This window comes from Balaenoptera musculus, chromosome 2 (genome assembly GCF_009873245.2).
Source record: "Balaenoptera musculus isolate JJ_BM4_2016_0621 chromosome 2, mBalMus1.pri.v3, whole genome shotgun sequence".
NCBI classification, from domain to species: domain Eukaryota; kingdom Metazoa; phylum Chordata; class Mammalia; order Artiodactyla; family Balaenopteridae; genus Balaenoptera; species Balaenoptera musculus.
The window spans coordinates 39481151-39501715 of NC_045786.1; the positions used below are offsets into that span (position 1 = coordinate 39481151).

General features: G+C 48.8%; 1 protein-coding gene across 3 annotated transcripts in view; it reads left to right on the forward strand.

Moving 5' to 3' along the window:
* Positions 1–20565, forward strand: part of NTRK3 (neurotrophic receptor tyrosine kinase 3) — a 369430-nt gene that overhangs the window by 67324 nt on the left and 281541 nt on the right. For all 3 annotated transcript variants that reach the window (XM_036844028.1, XM_036844029.1, XM_036844030.1), the window contains exons 2-3: positions 7717–7791; positions 8307–8378. In XM_036844028.1, coding sequence (XP_036699923.1) covers positions 7717–7791; positions 8307–8378 — 147 coding nt within the window. The remainder of the gene's footprint in view (positions 1–7716; positions 7792–8306; positions 8379–20565) is intronic.

Below are 20565 nucleotides of genomic sequence, written 5' to 3' on the forward strand. Positions count from 1 at the left end.
AGGTGTTCAGTGAAGGGACTATGGAAGCAGCTAACAATCAGCTCATGCGGGACCTCGCAGGCCACGGCCCGGGTTTTGGATTTTATTGTAAGGACCAAAGGAAGCAGTTGGAGGGTTATAAGCAGGGGAGAGGATGATCACTCTGGAGGAGAGACTGTGGAAGGAGAAGAGTGAAAGCAGGGAGGCCAGCCAGGAGGCAGTGGCCGTTTGCAGTTAGAGGCGGTGGCTCCCTGGTGTGCGGATGTGTGGACAGCAGTGAAAATAGGGAGAAACAGACAGACTGGTGATGGGCAGGCCAGTCTGATCACAGACTGGGACCCGAGCAGGGCAGCTTGGACTCCCCAGTGAGCTGGCTGAGTTCCAGATGTGTGCCCTTGACCTTTTCTCTGTTAGGAGACGCAGCATTTCAGCACCTGAAGGGCACAGGTGTGCACACAAACATACCCCATTCGTTCCTGGCACGAGCTTTGGAATTGATCGGGAAGCCGGCACAGATGCTGCCGTCTTCCATCTGTTCACCGCACGATCTGAATGTTCCTTTCTGCAGTCCCGGGGGTGTCTGTGATGTGGGGCTGGTTCACCGTGGTCCTTGGTGGGCAGCTGCTTGTAGAGCTGGTGTGCTCACGTGCTGGCATGCCGGGGTTGCCAGCCCAGGAAGGCTCCCCAGGCTTCTAGTATCCCCCTTGACAGCTGTCAAGGGAGGGAGAGCCGGGTGACTTGGCTGGTGTGATCCGATGCAGCTCTTCTCCAGCCCCCTGGTGCCTGCGCTCCATGGAGCTGTTGCTCCAGACGGTTTGTTTATAATGCTAAACATATCAGATAATTGAAAGCTAATGCTTCTGTCTGGATCACTAGACATAATATGCCTGGATAACAAATCAATTTCCTCCTTGCCCTGCAAGGCTGGGAAGTCAAACACCCGGCACATCCTTTGTGTGTGTGCAAGCATGTGCGTGTGCGTGTGTGGGCACGCTCATGCATGTGTGTGCTCCAACGCTGACTTATTAGAAAATGAAATTCCAGGCTAGTTTCCCCAGGCACCCAACTCTGTCTTAGAACAGGATTCAGGTGAGAAGGTGATGGGAGCCTCAGGTCTGACAGGGGACAGGGACATCTGGTGATGAAGGCACACCCGTCGAGCCTTGTTATCCGAAGCTCTTATGTTCTGTGTTGGAGGAGTGGAGTATTCATATACAGAACATCTGAGAAACACCAGTTTCAGCTACCTCCTGCCAGGATACAGCTCCAAGAATGAATATACTGAATATAATATACTAGTGATGGTGCCACCAGGAAAATGTGAATTATGAATTACCAACAAGAATGCTTACTTATCTGGCAAGCTCAATTATCCAGAAAGGGAATGCGAAACAAAGTAAGAAAACAAGGGCAAATATCTACCTCTCTCTCTATGTGTGTGTGTGTGTGTGTGCACGCATGTCTGTACCTGAATTTTTTCATATTCCCTTAAATCCTTATTCAGATTCTTTTTACTCTTACTGAAGGCACAGTTCCAAAGACAGTCATGGAATCAGCTATGCTTTGCACTAGTGCTAGGCGTCACAGCCGAATGGAGGACGTGGGCATGGCCTCATCTAATCCTCACGGCCTCTGGATTTCCCATTAGGAAACTGAGGTCTGGAGAGGCTGGAGTAACTGGCCCAGAGGCATCAGGCTTCTAAGCACAGAGCTGGGTGTCGTCTCCAGGTCAGCCTACCTTCAGGGTGCCTGCTCTTGACCTCTGTTCTCCAATGGACTGCAGAGCAGACTGGTCTCAGCATGTTGGAAGGTCCCGGGGGGCACAGCCCAATAGCAAAGAAGAGCCAGAAAGCCGTTAAAAATGAAGGCAATTGCGATTAGAATTCAAGAGTCATTTCAGGGTAGGACCACTTTGGGTAGGGGCGCAGGTTCTGCTTACTTTGAGAGCCTCTAGGGGGTGTCACTGTGCTACAGCTCAGTGGGCTAGGTGGGTTGATCACAATGATCCAGGATCATCAGGAAAATATAAGCTGTGTTCTGTTTACTCTGCTTCAAAAGTCAAGGAGGTGTGTAATGCATTTTAGGGGAAAAAAGAAACATTCAGCAAGGAACTTGAACATGCAGAGGTTTTTTTTTAGTGAATTTATTTATTTAATTTATTTATTTTTGGCTGTGTTGGGTCTTTGTTGCTGCATGCGGGCTTTCTCTAGTTGAGGCGGGGGGGGGGGCTACTCTTCATTGCTGTGCGTGGGCTTCTCATTGCGGTGGCTTCTCTTGTTGCGGAGCATGGGCTCCAGGCACGTGGGCTTCAGTAGTTGCAGCACGCGGGCTCAGTAGTTGTGGCTCACAGGCTCTAGAGTGCAGGCTCAGTAGTTGTGGCACACGGGCTTAGTTGCTCCATGGCATGTGGGATCTTCCCGGACCAGGGCTCGAACCCGTGTCCCCTGCATTGGCAGGCGGATTCTCAACCACTGCGCCACCAGGGAAGACCCATGCAGAAGTTTTGCCTTTAAATTTAGTTGTCTGGAAAATTTGGTTATGAAGAACAGCTCATTAATAGCAGTGAGGAATCACAGTGAAAATAACAGCCATCTGACAGCAAGGGAGGAGAGAGAAAAGCTTGGGAAAACGAGGAAATACTGGGCCTGCCACATCTAAAGGAAGGAAGGATGTTCCCTTGTCCCACCAACCAGTCCTTGTCTTGCTGATTGCCCAGGTGAGGAGGAAAGTTCTGCCAGGTGAAGGGTGCCTTGCCCCTCTCATGGGCCTCCCCAACAAACTTAGTCCCCTGGTGTTGGATGGACTTGGACGTCTCAGTGTTCTAGGGATTTCTGTGTTTAGGATTTAAATATTGGAGGTATAAGCAACTCTTAAACGTATCCACATGGCATGTTTTTAATTAAAATAGGGACCACAGTCTGTACCGTCTAATTTTTATATGCTTGGAGATTGCCAATTCATTACCATATTGGCCCAAGCCAAACAGAAGGAGGAAGAAGCAATGGTACAAAAGCACAATTGGATTTAATCTAGCACAGAGGATTTTTACATTCTCTGTGAAAGTATTAATTGATACTTCATTTGTGTCCTAGCTCATTTCCACAGGGGTCCGAAGCAATTGTGGATTGGGTTTATCTGCTCCAGGAATGGTTGCTGGGTGAGCCATTGGGAGTGGCTCCTTTCCTCCCAAGTCCACCTGGAAGCAGCATGTCCTTTGACCATGGGGCCCCCAAGATCTCATTGAAGTTTTCTGAGCTGTAGCCCTAAGTCCAGCTCCGGCCCGGGGGCTCAGTGTTGTCGTGAATTAAGCCTCACTTCCTCCCTCTCTCTGGAACAGTGTTGCGTATCGGCTCCTGGCAGAGAGTCATAATTCTGTGGTGTCAGGGAAGGGCAGTGGCGAGAGGGCAGGGACAGGGCATTGCGTTGACTCTCTGGATGGCACATTTCATATTTCCATGTGATGACGAGGCCTTAGAAATGCAGAAGGATAACTTTCAGTGGAGGGACAAGGCACTAGGCAGTGCATTCCAGCCAGAGCTTGGTGAGAAGAGACCATTATTGCTTCTAGCATGTGTAACCTGGCTTGGGCCAAGGTCCGGTGGGCCAAACACCCCTCATTTCCTCTCAAGTAATGCCCTTGTCACAGGAGTGTCCTGAGAACCATGGCTTTTGATTTTCTTCTCTTACCTGGACCCTGTGACCTAGAGGCAAGCTTTTTGGTGTTGGCCTGGGGCCTTTTGGTGTTTGCTGCAAAACAATCATTTTCAAAATTATGTCTGAAGCCATGAAACTTTTTTCTCAATGGAATCTTAGGTAGAAGCCTTGTATAATAAAGCAGGGTTTCCCAACCTCGACGCTGTGGACATTTGGGGCTGATAATTCTTTGTTGTGGGCATGCCGCCCTGCGCATTATTGAAATGTTTAGGACCACCCCTGTGGATGCCGGCGTCACTCCCTGTCCCCCAGTCGTGACCACCAAAAATGTTTCCAGACATTGCCAAATGTCCCCTGGGGGGCAAAATCGCCTCCAGTTGGGAACCACTGTATTCAAGGGACTAAAGTGGAGGTAATTAAAGTAGGGATGGGAGCCTGGAGTCACTGAGAACAAGGCTTCAGGTCTCTGTGGGGCATCTACCGGCACACACCGCCTGAGCAGACAGACGCAGGATCTGGCGGTCCCGCTGACCCACGTTCCTGGCATCGCTCTGAGTTCTCGTCTCCCCACAGCGGCAGCAGGCGTGTGAGATGCCTGTGCTTGGGCGGGCTGGTGTGGCCTGTGGTCCTGGAACAGGGTGACCAGTGACTGCCCCGCACAGGGCTCAAGGGCCTAACCTTCCTTCAAAAACATGACCATTCTTGATTGTTTTTCAAATGACAAAATCAATGCTCCATGAGAACAACCTGGACGACCCAGAAAAGCACACAAAAAGAAGTCACGTGTAATTGTACTAGGCAGAGGGAACCACTGTTTACCACAAACCAAACCAAAGCAGACTGCTCTCATACTTTATCTATTTATTATATGTTTAGAGCCTGCCTTTTAAACTTAAAACTCATGGCCTCCCTATTAGCACAAAGCAGCCAGCAGAGTTACCATAACTGACCCCCCGGGCTGGTACCAAGTGGTGAGTCATCGAGAAAACTTGGCAGGCGCCCTGCCCACGTCAACTGCAAATGTCAGGCTGCACCTTCGCCGCCCTGCTCTTCCCTGGGAACCCGCTCTGCACTGCCGTCTCTGCAGCCTCTGAAGCTGTTTATAATTTCTGCTTGAACAGTTTTCCTGGAGGTCATGAATGACAGGTTTACTGTCCCTCCACCCTTCTGCCCCCGGAGTTTTTAGTCAATGATTGCTGAGAGGTGACAACTTCCAGCAGAACCAGCTTGCCCTTTTTAGCTTGAAAACTGAGAAAAGATTGCTCAGCCTCTACAAAACCCAGGTTTAAAAACAATCATCACAGGCACTACCTGAAGACTTACTGTGAGTCCCAGCTGCCGAAGGGCTTTTTAACATAGCCTTTCAATCTTCATGTCCTTCTTATGATGAAGGTATTTCATTGATATTATCCCCATTTGACAGATGACGAAACTGAGGCACAGACAGGTGAAGTAACCTGGACAGGGTCACATAGTATCCTGGCAGCCTGGCGCTACGCAGGGGTCAGCAACCTTTTTCTGTAAAAGGCCAGAAAGTCAGTATTTTAGGTGAGTCTCTGCAGCTCCATCTCACCTCCATCTTTGTGGGGAAAAGTGGTCACAGACCACTTAAGAGTAAAAAGAGTAAAAAAGAGTAAAAAAGAGTAAAAAAAGTAAAAGAGTAGATATGAAAATGGACATTTATATTTCATATACTTTTCACATGTCACAAAATAGGATTCTACTTTTGATTTTTAAAAAAATGTAAAAACGATTCTTCTTTCTCAGGCTGTACAGAAATGAGTGGTGGGTTGGAATTTGTAGTTTGCTGACCCGGCTCTGGAGCCCCAACTCCTAACCACACTGTTGCACCGTTGCTGTAAAAGTGCTATTCCCCCATGTAGGAAAACTCAGACCCAAAAGAGGACGCAGGGGCCATATGCTATTGACCAGGGAGTCCTTTGCACCAAGGACTTCAGCCATTGTCCTGCCATGTCTCGGTGTGTGCCTATGCAGGGGAAGGGTCATTTGTGGGCATAAGAACAGGAGGGCTGAGAGGGGTAAAGTATTAGAATGCAATAATGACTGACAACTCAGCCATAATAAAAACACATTTCTGGAATTCTAATGTGGGCTCGGAAAAATGATTTCATTTATTTAAACAACTTGATTGACAGCTGCTCGTTGGAAGTAGATTCTTGTCTGAAGCTGGGCTCCCATGAATGAATGGCCGCCTGCAGAAACACTGCAATCTACTTGGTGGTTTACCTGGACCGAGGGCCCAGTGAATGCTCTGGGTGGGAGTGGGGCTGGCCCAGGTCCTTCTACCACTTCTGGCCTTCCTTTTCATCTGACATGGAGCCAGGGTCCCTGCCCTGGCGAGACCAGACCAAGCGAACTGTCCTGGGGCCATGAGGCTTCCAGGGAGAAGGCTTTGGAGTTGGAATTCAGTACTGGCCTGGCCACCTGGTCCATGTCCCCAGCAGATGCCAGTGTGTCTGGCTGCTTAGCAGGGGCTCCGAGAGAATGTGGTACAAAAAGGGCTCTTGGCATACCTTGTCACTGCGCGACTCTGAAATGCTTCCAGAGGCCCTGGCCACCACCTCCCTGTGGCCTTCCTGGCTCCGGCTCCACGTGATGGCAGATGGCAGAGCCAGGGGTGGGGAGGGGCTAGGGAGGAGACGTCTGGGGAAGGTGGCTGGCACTTTTCTGTGCCTCAGGTAGCTCTGTCCCAGGGTGAGCTGTCACTTCTTTTCCCTCCTTGCAAAAAGCAGGCTTAGACTTTGGGGGCACTGACAGGAGAGTCAGATCCCAGGAGGGCAGCGGGAAGCCTTTTCCCGTGGCCCCTTGAAGCTCCTTGGGGTAGGGGGTGTGTATGAATGGTCTTTGCTCAGACAGCTCTAGAGCTGGGAAGGACCTTGGTAATCAACAGTCTGATGGTTCTCCACCTTGACACCAAAAGCAGTAATGGAGGATGTTTGTCCCTGGTGTTTTGTCAATATAAAACAAATAAACAAACAAACAAAGGAAATCAAATCCATACCCATGATAAGCCCTTCCATGCTAACAGTACTTTCAAGAATTCCTTTGCTTTGGGCTGGAATTTATCCACTGGGTGAGTCAGCGCTGGTTTATGCCTGTTGATAAAAAGCTCTGGTTTACAGTGATTTATATCTTGGATTAATAAATCCGAGAAGATGAATTAATTATTACTTAATAAATGTGTGTGCTTTTTCGACACATGTTTAGGGAGCTAAACATCAAGTCTCTTGGGAGAAAGTTCTAAGAGGAGATCTTTGTGAAGATGTGGGGGAGAAACTGCTGATCTGGTGCACCCTCTCTCTTTGCAAATGAGGACACCAGAGGCCCAGAGAGCTGAAAGCTCATGGTCAAAGCTACGGCTGCTTAAGTCACAGAGATGAAGCTGGAATCAGGCTTCTCGACTGCCAGCCTCATGTTCTTTCCATGACACCCAGGCCTGTGGTCGCCCCTCCTTTGTGGAGTTGATTCTGCCATATCAAGCCATTGATGTTCTTGAACTCCAGATGGATTGGGCCATGGTCACCCAAAGGGGGTCATCAATGTCTGGCCCCTGCGGGACCCTGAGGAGATGTGTATTCCTTCTGGGCTTTTCCACCCCCAAGCCATGTTCACCAGCAAGCCCCCCTACACACCCCCTTTATTTAAACCACGTCATCTGTATTGTCTTTACGGGCAGGAACTTAAGAAAACAAGCCTGTCCTTTAAACAATCCTATAAATGAAAAAGAATGAAAGAGAATGGAAGGAAACTAAGTCAGGAAGACCCACAGGGAGATTGGATCTCAAGAATTTAAAGAGTAGTTTTTCTGGAGCTGAGGGGGGGAACGTTAAATGCTGTCCATGAGTTTGGCGCTTGGGATCCCACAGCGAGCCCATCAGCCAGGTGGCACGCATGACACCACACTGGGGAAGAAACCGGCTCAGAGATAATTGGCGACTTGGTGGAAATCCTGGCTCATGGGTGGCTGCTCCAGGATTCGAACCCAGGTCTCTGGCACTAAAGCCAGTTCCTTTCCCGTGGCCCCTCTGCTGACCTGAACCCTGCCTTTCCTCTCCCCTGCAGACACATAGAGAACTGGCGCGGTCTGCACACGCTCAACGCTGTGGACATGGAGCTCTACACCGGCCTCCAGAAACTGTGAGTGCACCAGCTCCCGGGGTGTGGGGGGAGTGGGATGGGCTAGGGCTCAGCCCGTAGTTTGGGTTTCAAAGCAGGACCTGAACCCAGGTCTCCTGGGCTAGTATTCCTTTCTCAGCCCTGTGCTTGGCTGATGGTCCCCGTGGAGCAGGAAATTTGCGGTCACCTCCTGCTTTGGATTCAGTGCAAGTGGCTGTGGGAGATTTGGGGTGGGGGAAGGGAAAAGGCACAAAGGGGGCTGCAGCACTGTAGTCACTGGACCAGATTCTTACCCACTTGCCAGGACGGGCACATCCCTTACCCTGACCCAGGTCCCAGTGTGGTATGAGCCCAGATGCCTCCCACTGGACCCCCTCAGTTGGATCAGCCAGTGATGACTGATGATGAAGAGATGCATTCAGTTCACCGGGCGGCTGCCGTCCAGTCTTGGCCTCACTGGCTGTCAGCCTCGGCCCAGAGCAGAGATGTTTCTCTGCTCCCTAAGCTCTGCTGAACATCTTTTTCTCTCTCTCCAGGACCATCAAGAACTCAGGACTTCGGAGCATCCAGCCCAGAGCCTTTGCCAAAAATCCCCACTTGCGCTATATGTAAGTAGAGCTGGGTCCTGGGCCACAGAGAGTGGGTGGGTGGGTGGGGTCATAGGGCTGGGGGAGAGACAGTCCCGGGCTGTGAAGCCCAAGGCCCGAGATCTGGACCTGGCTTTGCCACTCTGTGTCCTGGGGCAAGTCCCTTCACTTCTCTGGACCTGAGATTTTGCCTCTTCAAACAAGGGGTTTGGATTTGATGATCTCTAAGGTTCCTGTTGGATGGAAGAGCCTAGGACCAAGGCTTAGTGGGAGTGTCTCTTCACTCCCAAGTTTGTTCACTTCTGTGATGAAATTTGCAATTGTATTGGAATGTAAATGAGAGGAAATTCCCCATATAAGTGTAGTGTGTGATGTGAGTACTATACTTCTGAGACCATGTGTAGGTCCGTAAGTGTGTGTGTGTGTGTGTGTGTGTGTGTGTGTGTGCTGGGGTGGTGGCGTGGGGTTTGGAAGGGGGAAAGCAGGGCCAGGCCAAGTGTCATGTCGAAATAGATTCTGGGTTCAGTGCAGAAGAGCTCTGAAAAGCAGACACCTGTATATAAGGTTACACAGCTTTGGGACAAGTTGGAGGTGACATGGCCCTGGTGGGATCCCCTCTGTCTGTGCCTCCCTCCTCTCACCTCTCCCCTCCCACCACTGCCATGTCTGATGGTGGAGGGGCCTCCTGACAGTCGGCTCTGTCTAGACCTGTAGGGGTGGAAGCACACGAGCTTGGTGCTTCCTCTCCAAGCCTAATTCTGGGCTGAAGACTCTGGGATTAGACGGGAGGACCACCATTTCCTGGGGAGAGGTGGGCTTGAAAAGAAGCCTAGGGCCAGCGATTAGGGGAAGTGCCAACACGCTGCACCTGTTGGGGGTCCTTGCTGTTCGGTCAAGCCTTCTTTTCGGATGGTGACCATTTTGGACATCTGCTGGGCATGTTCTCCAAGAACAGAGATTCCATAGGAACCAGGGGGATGGAGTCTACTGTATTTGGGGAGAAAATGGAGGAATGGTGTGCGGATGAATCTTTCCTTTGGCCACTTGAGAGTTGCACTGGCCCAGGCACTTGGCACTTGAAGGGCATCCCGGCTGCATAGGAGTCTCACAGGAAGAGACACAGCATCCAAGGGAAGTGGAGGGGAGGTAGAGAAAGAGAAAAGTCGTGGAGAATTGTGGTGGGTGAGTTGTTTCTCTTCTGGGGGGTCCTGGCCTCACCCCCGGGCCTCTGTGTGTTTTCCCAAGCACGTAGTGAGTGCTTGGTAAATATTTTTTTAATCAGTTATGGCCACCCCTGCTTTGTGCTGAACTTTCTTTCCTTTCTCTGGACATAGCACACTGTATGGCCATTGCTCAGGGCCTGATGTAGTACCTGTGGGGGACCGAGGCCTCCCCTGCAGCTGTCTCATTTAGCCATTGCCCCCTTGCCCTAATTGAGCCTCTGTGGTAGGATTCTCCAGATGTGTGTTCTTCGCAGCTGGGGGCATAGCTGGGACCAGAGGAGGGCCTTGGACCGTATGTTCCAGGTGTTTATTTTATTGGGGATTTGAGTTTCAATGTAAACTATCCCAGGGGAAGAAGCTTTTGACCTCTGAGTAGTCTCCTTTTCATACTAACTCATACAAGGGTCACAAAGCCAAATGCCCACGGCGGAGCAGGTGGGGAGAGTGGAGGCTGGGGACCACGTGTTCCCCCCGAGGGGCAGCCTGTAAGCAATTCCAGCTGACTGCTGCCATGAGGAGGCGGGGACTTAGGTTGCCAGATTTACTGCTTTTTTTTTTTTTTTCAAGAAGAGCTGGAGGTCCAGTGAAACCTTTCAAGTTTTAAATACTGGCAACTAAAAATAAAACCTCTCAACTCATGGGCCAGGCAGAACTACTCTGTGGGCAGAATACGACATATGGAGTGCCAGTTTGTGGTCTAGGGTCATACTTCGGACAGAAGCTGCCAGCATAGGAGAGGCTCTGTCCCTTTTGACGACAGTGGCTCGGTGCTCAGAGCCTGCTAGGGCACTGTGTCACCCGAAGCTCGTAGGGCAACTGAGAGGGCTGCCGGACCCATCATGTTTCCGTGGGCCACAGAGGTGGGGGGAGATGCATCTTGGGTTAAAGGTGTCTCTGAAGTGGGTTGTACTAGAACCTGTCTTTGAATTACCCTTGAGAGCCCAGAAGAGGGCTGTGACCCACCATCTCTTCTGAGATGATCTGGGTCTGCTGGCTGGTGGCAGTGACGGGCTGGTGGGGCTTTGCAAGATTCCCAAGACTTTGGGGGCAGGAAGGGTCTGGGTGGAATAGGTTCTGATGACACCAGTGAGCCTGCCCATGACCTTGGGCACTGTTTTCTCCTGGATACATTGGCCGGCTCTTGACAAAGTACTTGCTGTTGGCCACAAAGGGATCAAGAGTGAGAAAGATGGGTCACCATCAGTCCAGCCCCAGTTTGGGCCTGTCTGCATACTGGGGGCTAGTTGGATGCTCAGATCAAGGCGAGAGGGTCAGGGGCTCTGATAGGCACGGTGGGGCTGCTGGAGGAACCTGAGGATCGCAGAGAAGTGAGTTAAGAGGTCGAGGCATATGCACTGGCTTCATCGATGGGTTGGTTTATTAACTTTTCCCATTTACGAAGACACACCCCAAATCCTGACTGAGTGAATTTCCCAGCAGCTTCGGGACATTTTCTCCTGGCAGATGGGCCAGGTTTCTCTGCTCTCTCACAACATCTTCTATTTCTGTCCTCTACATGCATTTACAAGTCTTCAGGCCCCAGCTGAGCAATCACAAGATGATCACTTACTCCAGCACTAATTGCCGAGCCCTGGCTTGGCGGCTTTTGTTTTCCCCCTTCTTCTTCTTTTTTCTTTGGGTGATGGCTGAGAAGTCTTTTCTTCTCCCCTCTGTACCCAATAAGAAGCCAGAAGTGAGATCATTGCCTTCTGTACCAATGTCAAGTTATCCAAATTGTTCTGATTGGTTCAACTGTCTCCCACCTCTAAGCTGCTGTTGCATTAGTCAGTGTAATTCTTTCCTGTGCCAGAAAAGGAGCCAACGATGTGAAGGCCAGGTGGTCTGCCACAGAGAAGGCTGGAGATTAGGACTCTTCAAGGTTTACGAGTGACTGACTATCTCTTTTTGACCGCTTCTGTTTTCTCTGTCTTTTCTGGAGTGTGAAAAATGAAATACTGATTCCTACACATCAAGGGAAATACTTTTTGAGAGACTGGAATATTCTTGACCCTATATCCTTTCCCTGATCTTAAGGATTTCAGATTAAGGATTCTTTTTTTTAAATAATTAATTAATTAATTAATTTTTGGCTGTGTTGGGTCTTCATTGCTGTGCGCGGGCTTTCTCTGGTTGCAGCAAGTGGGGGCTAGTCTTCATTGTGGTGCGTGGGCTTCTCATTGCGGTGGCGGAGCACGGGCTCTAGGCGTGCAGTCTTCAGTAGTTGTACTCATGGGCTCAGTAGTTGTAGCGCACAGGCTTAGTTGCTCTGCGGCATGTGGGATCTCCCTGGACCAGGGCTCGAACCCGTGTCCCCTGCATTGGCAGGAGGATTCTTAACCACTGCGCCACCAGGGAAGTCCCAAGGATTCTTAAGGATAGGGGTTTTCCAAGTGGGTAATTGGAATGGCTATTGCTGATCTGTAAAACGGATGTAAAAATGGTGCCTGTTCTGGTGATGGGATGTGATAAAGCTTAAATGACACGAGGCACATACAGCACTTAGCCCAGTGCCTGTAAATAATCAGAGTTTAGAAATGGAAGCTGCTAATAGTGTTGTAATTATTGTTATTACTGGTGGTGGTGATCGTGGAATCAAAGAGGAGAGATTAGGTGGCCTTGACAGGAATTCTGACCACTACTTTATTCTGGAAAAGCTGGATTCCTGTCCTGCATCTCTCTGGTGACTAGACTCCTATCTACAATCTCTCTGATGACTTTCTTCTTAAATACTGATGAATAAACCCTGATAGATTCTCTGTGGTCTCCATTTAGTCCCCCTTGCTCTAGACTGTATGTAGACCCCTTTTAGCCCTGGTAGTTTCAGAAAGGATCCACCCAGAGGCAATTGATGAGCTTACACTTTATTTCCATCTTGGGACCATACCCACTAACACTAGTGAACTTGGATCGTTTGTTGAATCTTCTACCCACCCCCCCCACCCCCTGCAGTTGACTCATCTCTTCCTTCCTGGGGTTTGTTTTCTCTGGGGTGTCTCACATAGAGACCAGATCGCCACAGTCTGGGGTCCCCATAAGTAGAGTCATGGCGACGTGTACCTGTGAACTGCACTCAAGTGATGGTACTTCCTTTCATCTGTAGAGCGCTTCATGGTTTCAAAGTACTTTCTTCTATGTTATCTCCTTTAATCTTCTTACCATCCTGGGTTGGGGAGTGCGGTAGGTAGCCTTTTTTATAACCCAGAAGACAGGTCCAGAGAGGGTCTGATTTCTAAGTAGCAGAAATACAACTGCACCAAAGTCCTCTGATTCTCTTTCCAGGAATCTTTCTACTGTAGCTCATGGGCCAGAAGGGACAATGTTTTTCACTGAAGCAATTAAAAAATTTTCTTAACATTTTTACAGAATTGCATAAAAAATGCAGGTATCTGAGGAGAAGAGGGAAAAACTAATACTGATTGAGAACTTTACTACATGCCAAGGACTGGACCTGGTGCTTTGGCAAATATGATCTCACCCCTCAGGGTAACTGTAAGTTAGGGTTCCCCTATCCCCATTTCATAGATGAGAACACTGAGGCTCAGAAGTCATAACTGACTTCCCCCAAGGTCACATAGTAGTTAGTGGAACAGCCAGGATTTGGACTCTGATCCTTTTGACTCTGAAGTCCCTGGACTTTTCTACTTCCTAGGCATGTTTTGTTTCTCTGTCTAGTTTTCACAGCAAGAATTCCTTATGGGGTGGGTGGAGGAGGGTCTTTAAAGTTTTATTAGAGAGCCTCTATTTCCCCTGGGGGATTTAGCACCATCCATCCTCAGAGAGCTCTGTTGAGAAAACTCTGTTTCATTTCTTTTCCTATTCAGGTCAAATCCTGTAACAACAGCTACATTACGACCTGAATATCTTTGCTGTGAGAAATTTCTTAACGTTAGCCTGTGGCCCACTTATTTCCAAGAATATGTAATGTAAGATTCCAGCAAGCCAAGATAATTTATTTAATCCCTTAGAGTTATTGTGGTGGGATCTTTCTTGTGTTCAGTTGCTTGATTTCTCTCCCTACGTCGCACTAAGTTATCCCTCTTTGTTGTAAGCAAACATACACGAGGTCTTCAGCTGAGAGAGTCAGCCCAGAGCTTACCTGTGTGGGAGGGGAATGGGGTGGGGAGGGGAGAATGTCCAGATTTGGGCACAACTGTGTCAACTGTGTCATGTGCACAAGGAGAGAAAGTCAGCGACACTGGGCAGGTAGGAGAAGAGGAAGTGGCCAGAGTCCCTGCCCTTTCAGGACATGGCTGAGTCGGCAACACATTTCTCCTGAGACCACTGGGGTGAACATGTGGTGAGACTGATTTATTATGCATTGTAAATTACTTGGTGTTCTCTCTCCTTGAAACAACCACCCCATCCTGAGTTCCAAGACAGCGTGTAGATATTGTATCAGTAGACTTTTGCCTCTTCTTGCCCCTTACCTCTGCACTGATTTTTCTCCAAGTCCCAAAGGGGTTGTAACTGGCACACTTGTCCCGTGACCTTTTCTTCGCACGTGCCCTTCCTCCTCTGTCTTATGTGCAGCACTCAGCCATTGAACGCTGTGTAGCTAACAGTTAGGAGTGTGGGCTTCGGAGATGGAAAGGCCAGGGTTCAAATCCTAGATTTACAAGTCCACGTCCTACAGCTTCCGTGAGCTTTGAAGGGAATATAATAGTTCCCACTTCATGGGATTGTTCTGAGTTTTAAATGAGACGATGCTCGAAAAGTGCTTAAGGCAGCGCTTTACGAAAGACTCACTATTTTTGCTGTTATTAATGACTTCGCCCCTGCTCATTGGTCTCTGATTTCACAGAATCATAGATAGTTAAAGGTGGAAGGGACTTTAGCGCTAAACCTGTAAATTTATATTCCTAGCCCTGTTCCCATCCTGGCCCTTTGGACTCATAAATCAAACTGCTTCCCTGGCATCTCTACTTGGGTGGCTAAGACACAAGGCAGACTTGACTTGGCCAAAACAGAATTCGTGGTTTCATTCCACATCCTCACTCCAAACCCTCAGTGTTTCGTGTTTCTCTAAGTGGTACCATCCACCAAATTGCTGAGGCCAAAACCTTAGGAGTCATTTTTTACTCTTCTCTTCCCTTTCCCTGCCCTCCTCCACCCTTCCACCATTCAATTCATCAAGTCCATAGGATACTTTATATCCATCCACTTCCCTCTCCCTCCACGTAGACTGTCTTGATCCAAGCCACCTGGCTCTATGATAATGGCTTCCTAACTGGTTTTATTGCCTCCGCTTTGTCCCCTACATTTCATTCCCAACACAGTTGCCAGAGTGATATTTTAAACACATAAATCGGATCGTGTCACTCTGCTGCTTAAAGCCCTCCAATTACTTCTCACTTTATTTATAATAAAAGCTAAACCTCTTACTGTGGCCACGGGATTCGAGTTGATTTGGTTTCCATCTCCCTCTTGACTTTCCTTGCTCTCTTCTCCCTGGCCCTCTGCGGCAGCCTATGAACCTTTCTTTCAATCCCTTGAACACACCAAGCTCACGTTCCCCTTGGAGGTTTGGTGCTTGCTGTTCCATCCAACCCAGATGAATCCCCTGCCCCAGATCTCTGCAGGGCTGGGCCCTTCTCATCATTCCCTCCAATGTCTCTCTCAGCAAGGCCTCTCTGGCCTCCCAATCTGAGCGGCCTTTCTTCACTTCACTCTTTGCTACATCATTTCCTTGGCCCTTATTACTTTTTTTTTTTTTAAACCATTATCGGTTTATTATAAAGGATATTAGAAGGGATACTCCTTGGTCCTTATTACTTTTGATAATCTGAAGGTATGTTATTCAGTTACTTGTTTGTACTCTGTCTCCCCCACTAGAATGAACTTCCTTGGAGCAGGGACTTGGGGCCACTGCTGTGGCTCCAGCACCTAGAATAATGCCTGTCACATGGTCAGTGGTCCTTGGCTATTTGTTGAGTGTGTGAGTGACTCTGCTATGCCATGATCATTCTATGGAGTTTCTTCCCATAAGAATCCTCATACACACATGCATACATCATTTCTCACGCATTTTCAGGGATTTACAGACTCCCCTTGGACCCTGGGTTAAGAACCCTTGCCAAGGATGTCCTAGAGAGAGGTGTGTGGTTTCTGGGATGTGAGGTATTATACCTAGCAGGTCTTAGCCATTTAAAAATTATTATACCAGATATGACAAATGAGATTTATATTATGCCATATTCTCACGGGCATAAAAGAATGCCCTCATAGTTTATAATCTCCAGTATGGTAAAGATAAGTCAGGAATATACTGGTATGGGGTTTCTTTGGGGGACGATGAGAAAACATTCTAACATGGATTATAGTGAGGGTTGCACAACTCTGTGAATATACCAAAAACCAGTGAATCATACATTTGATCAGATGACTTGTATCATATGTGAATTATATATCAATAAAACTGATGTGTGTGTACATGTGTGTATGTGTGTGTGTATCTCACATCCTTCCTTAGCAGAAGCTTTCAGGGCCTGTGTGTGGTCCATCGTGTCTTTTTGCCCTCTGCCATGGGACAGAGGATATTAATGTTCCAGACAGAGGCTGTTCTATTAGCCTGAGTCTCGCTGGGGAGATTATGGGAGCAAAGCCACAGCTGACCTTCTGCAGACATGGAGTATGAGAAAGAAGTAAACTTTTGCTGTGGTAAAAAAAGAGGAGAAAAGGGTAAACCAGGAACGACGGTGGCTGTAATCAGTGCATGGGGTGGGTGGGCTACCAAGGAGTGCATACTGTACTCACTCTTGGTGTGCCTTCGCTGCCATCCTATTCCTTTCAATCCTTCTCAAGAGAGGGTCTCAGAACGCAAGTGAGAGGGATGCTACTGCAGGATGGCTTTGAACCTTCTCTAATTTACATGTATAGAAAGGAAAATCGTAAGCAAGTGGCAGTTCTTCATTAGAGCTTGTGGGTTATTTGTGACAAAGCTGTGATGGCTCACAACTTTGAAGCACTGTACCTTCTCCAGTCTTCCAATACAAGGCAGTGGAGGGGCCACTGGTTTAACCTGTAAGTGTGACAATGGATCAGCGGCGGAGCAGCCGAGAAGGCTTCATGGAGGAGGTGGCCGTGGGGTTGGGCATTGTAGGAGGTGTGGGTTTGGATGGGTGGATGGACTGCTGCTCACCGTGGGATGAGGACAGCCCTTTTCCTATTTTGGAATTTCTCCCAGAGCTGTGTAGACACATGTTCATGGTTCCAGGGCATCTAGTCTGGCCAGCAGGTAAATGCTGGAAGAATTCCAAGGGAGCAGGACTTGGAAAGCGAGCCATGTGTCAAGGCAGTGGGAGTTTTGCAATCTAATGATGTGGGAAGCTTGAGTCAGGACTATGTGCAGTGGAGTATCCGTGTGGTGCTCAGGAAGGGAGAAGATGCTGAACTTTGGGTCCACGCGAGTGTGGGGAGGGGCTCGGGCCCGGATTGGCTGTCAGTTGTGAGAGGTACTATTTGGCTATGACAGTGCTGGATGATCACACCTTACACATGGCTTTGCTCTTTCTCTAGGTGATCTGTGACCCTGGATAAGCTGTGTAGCCCATTTAATCTGTTTCCACATCTGTAAAGTGAGGTAGTGTTACCAAACGGCCCAGACTTGGCCTCATTGGATTTTGGGAAATTCTTCCTGGAAGAAAAGTGGCATCTGGGGCCATCAAAGACGAGGCCAGAGGAAAGCTGTTTTCAGCTTATTTTGACCGTTGCCTCCCCACTACTTCCCTGGTAGGCATTCCAATGCAGTGAGTTCCAAGGACATCTAGAAAACACTGATTATATGCCAGGCATTAGCCTATATGCACATTATATGTCATTTTATGTTCATAACAGCAAGTGGCCACCATCATTGTCTCCATTTTACAGATGGGAATTAAAGGCACAGAGAGGTTAAGTGACTTGCCTACATTTACACAGCTACTCAGTGGCAGAGACAGAAGCCAGCCCTAGGTGGGCTGCCTCTAGAGCTCCGGAACCTGTTGTCTTCATAACTCCACTCTACCATCTGTTGACCGTGGCCAACTCAGGTCCGACCAGGGCTGGTGTCAGTTCTCTGGAACCCAGCTGGAGAGGAAGGTCAGGCAATAAGCTTCAGAGCAGCACTTCTCAGAATGGGGGAATATTTTGGCAGAAGGACTGTGGGAGACTACTAAGGAAGTCCCTGAAACCAAGTCCTTTACACGTGGTTGCCAGCAAGGTCTAGGGGAGCCGGCAATGCCCTTTAGCCTACTGGCTGGCACTCAAGAGGGCCATTTGCAGGCAGTCACATAGTATGAGCGCTCAACAAAGAGAACAGAGCAGGTGGAGATAAATCCACACTTATGTGCCTGCAGGAGCACCAGACTTTCAATCTGCCCATTTCCAGGAAGCATGGGGCTGCTTTGCATGTCACCAGCCCTGGTTGTGTTTGGCCCCAGTCCCAGGTAGGACCATATCTGTAGGCGGCAGACCCCATTACAAGATCTGGGTATGGGAGTGGGAAAGGAGGGGATGTGGACCAGATTATATGAACTCTGAGGCCCGAGCTCGGCCATCTCGTGATTTCGTGCCAACTTTTGCAGCTTTAACACCTGATACCTCCCAGTGCAGTCAAGTGGTGTTATTTCTGCCTGGATCCCTGCATTCTTCCCATATCCCAGCTCCTGTGACATCTGATGACTTCAGACAGGGCCTTTGTTGTCTTTTAAATGGATCCTTTTTGGTCCTATTGAACCCAAAATGTGTTTCATACCCTAGAATTCACCAAGCTCCAGATTTTCAACTTGGAATTTCTTAGTCTCTACTCATTTATTTGCTGCCTCCAAAAAAAAGTCAATTTCCAGCCCACTCACACCCTCAGTCTCCTGGGTGATTGCCCCTCTGGGACCCTGGGAAGGATTTGCTCCTTGGGCCCTAGTGAGGCAGGTGGCAAGCTTCCTAAATTGAGTTTCTTTTTTTCTGTCTTCCATTTGTGTCTCTTCTCCAGACTCCCTGTGGTCCTGGGATTACTCATGTCTTCCTAGATAATTTCTGTTCACTTTTTTTTTTTTTTTTTCCTGGAGTATCTATTTATTTATTTATTTTTTATTTTTTATTTATGGCTGTGTTGGGTCTTCATTTCTGTGCGAGGGCTTTCTCTAGTTGTGGCGAGCGGGGGCCACTCTTCATCGCGGTGCGCGGGCCTCTCACTATCGCGGCCTCTCTCGTTGCGGAGCACAGGCTCCAGACGCGCAGGCTCAGTAGTTGTGGCTCACGGGCCCAGCTGCTCTGCGGCATGTGGGATCTTCCCAGACCAGGGCTCGAACCCGTGTCCCCTGCATTAGCAGGCAGATTCTCAACCACTGCGCCACCAGGGAAGCCCCTGTTCACTTTGTTTTGTGGACAACATTCTGATCCACCCGGGGCAGACCCAATGTGACCCAGACTGTGTGGCCACGCACCTCCCTTGCCGGCCATTGTCTGTGACATTTATTTTGCATTTTTTGTAGTCAAAGCCCTACATTCAATGTAAAGGTTGTGTTCTTTCTGATTTCAGGTATTTCCATTCTCTAGGAGCCTCCAGACTGAACTTTAAGAGTTTTCTGTAACTTCATCAGCTTTGCCTTTAAAGACTCAGTCTAATGCTGAGTAAACACGCTGGCCTCTGGGCTGCGTGTCTCCTAGCCTTGGGGATTAGACCATGTGCCCGTATTTTCCAGCCTTGATTATCCTAGATTTTCTTTTCTTTTCATCCCCCCTCCCCTAAGGCTTCATTACTTCCCACTTGTCCACATCTCTCTTCTCCGTTTTTCTTGTTAAGGACAGATTTAGAAAATGAGATTAGTCTCGTGGCTATTTTGGAGTCGTCATTAATTTTTGTCCCTCTTCATGCTTTAGCAGGCTGGCAGTCTCGTATCTCTTCCTGGTTTCTTCTCCATGGCTTTGCGAAAGTCTCTTTTATTCCTGGGTTAACCCTTTTGTCTCTCGGGGCTTGCCTTGGTTTTGAGGAGCCTCTGCCTTTTCTGGGTGGCCTTCTAGGTGATGCAGCCGTCGTGACTATTCTGGGTTGGAAGGGCACTGGGTCTGCCAGAGCAGGGGTAAGCCATGTGCTACCCCTGACCTAAGCCATGGCAGTCCCCTGGCTGCCACTAGGGGCTGCTCCCCACATTCACCTTGAACCCACCTGAGGAGTCCAGGTTAGACCTGAAATACACTTTGGAGAGGTATGTCTCTCCCCCATGCTGTGCAAACTCTAGGTCTTATTACATCATGCTTCTTTCATATTAATTGCAGGTTTGAAGAATGAATGAATGAACGAATGAATGAGGGAGTAAATGAATGAGTGCAAACAGCATGTACTTTGGAGGTGACACTGAATCTCCAGCTTTGCCAACTCTTTTACTTTGTGTTCTCGGCCAAGGAATTACGTCTCAGTATCCTTCCCAGGACACTGGGAACGAATTCCTACCCTATGGGCCTTTCTGTGAGGATTGAAAGAGTGAACATACAGCACGTCCCCTAGTGGCTGCCCATGGTAGGTGCTCGGTAAACAGTCTGTCCTTATCCTGGAAGCTATTACAGAAGCTCAGAAGTTCAGTCCTTGTTTAAGGCATTTGGAAGCCCAAGCTCTAAACAGGTGGATCTTAGGCTTCTCTGGAATTCTAACCCAGTATGTGGGGAAACCAGAAACTCAAGGGTAAGGGAGTTAGCAAGTTGTGTTGAGATGCTGGTTGGAGCCAGTAGATGCCACCCCAGCCCCTGTCTTCTGGGGCAGTCTCAAGGCCATGCACCCTTGCCCGCTCATAGGATGTATTAGTATAATGTTATTGCCAGGGAGGGGGCTTTATTAATGTTCTATTGCCATTCTTAACAAAAGAATTGAAACAGAAAAAGGGGTGGTAGTGACGTGCGGTCAGGCACGTGGGGCGATGTAAGAGCCGGACTTAGAGCATGTAACTCTCTGGATCCTAAGTCTCCATTGCTGCTTCTTCAGCCCTGTGTCCCATCCTTTTCCCTGATAGATGTTT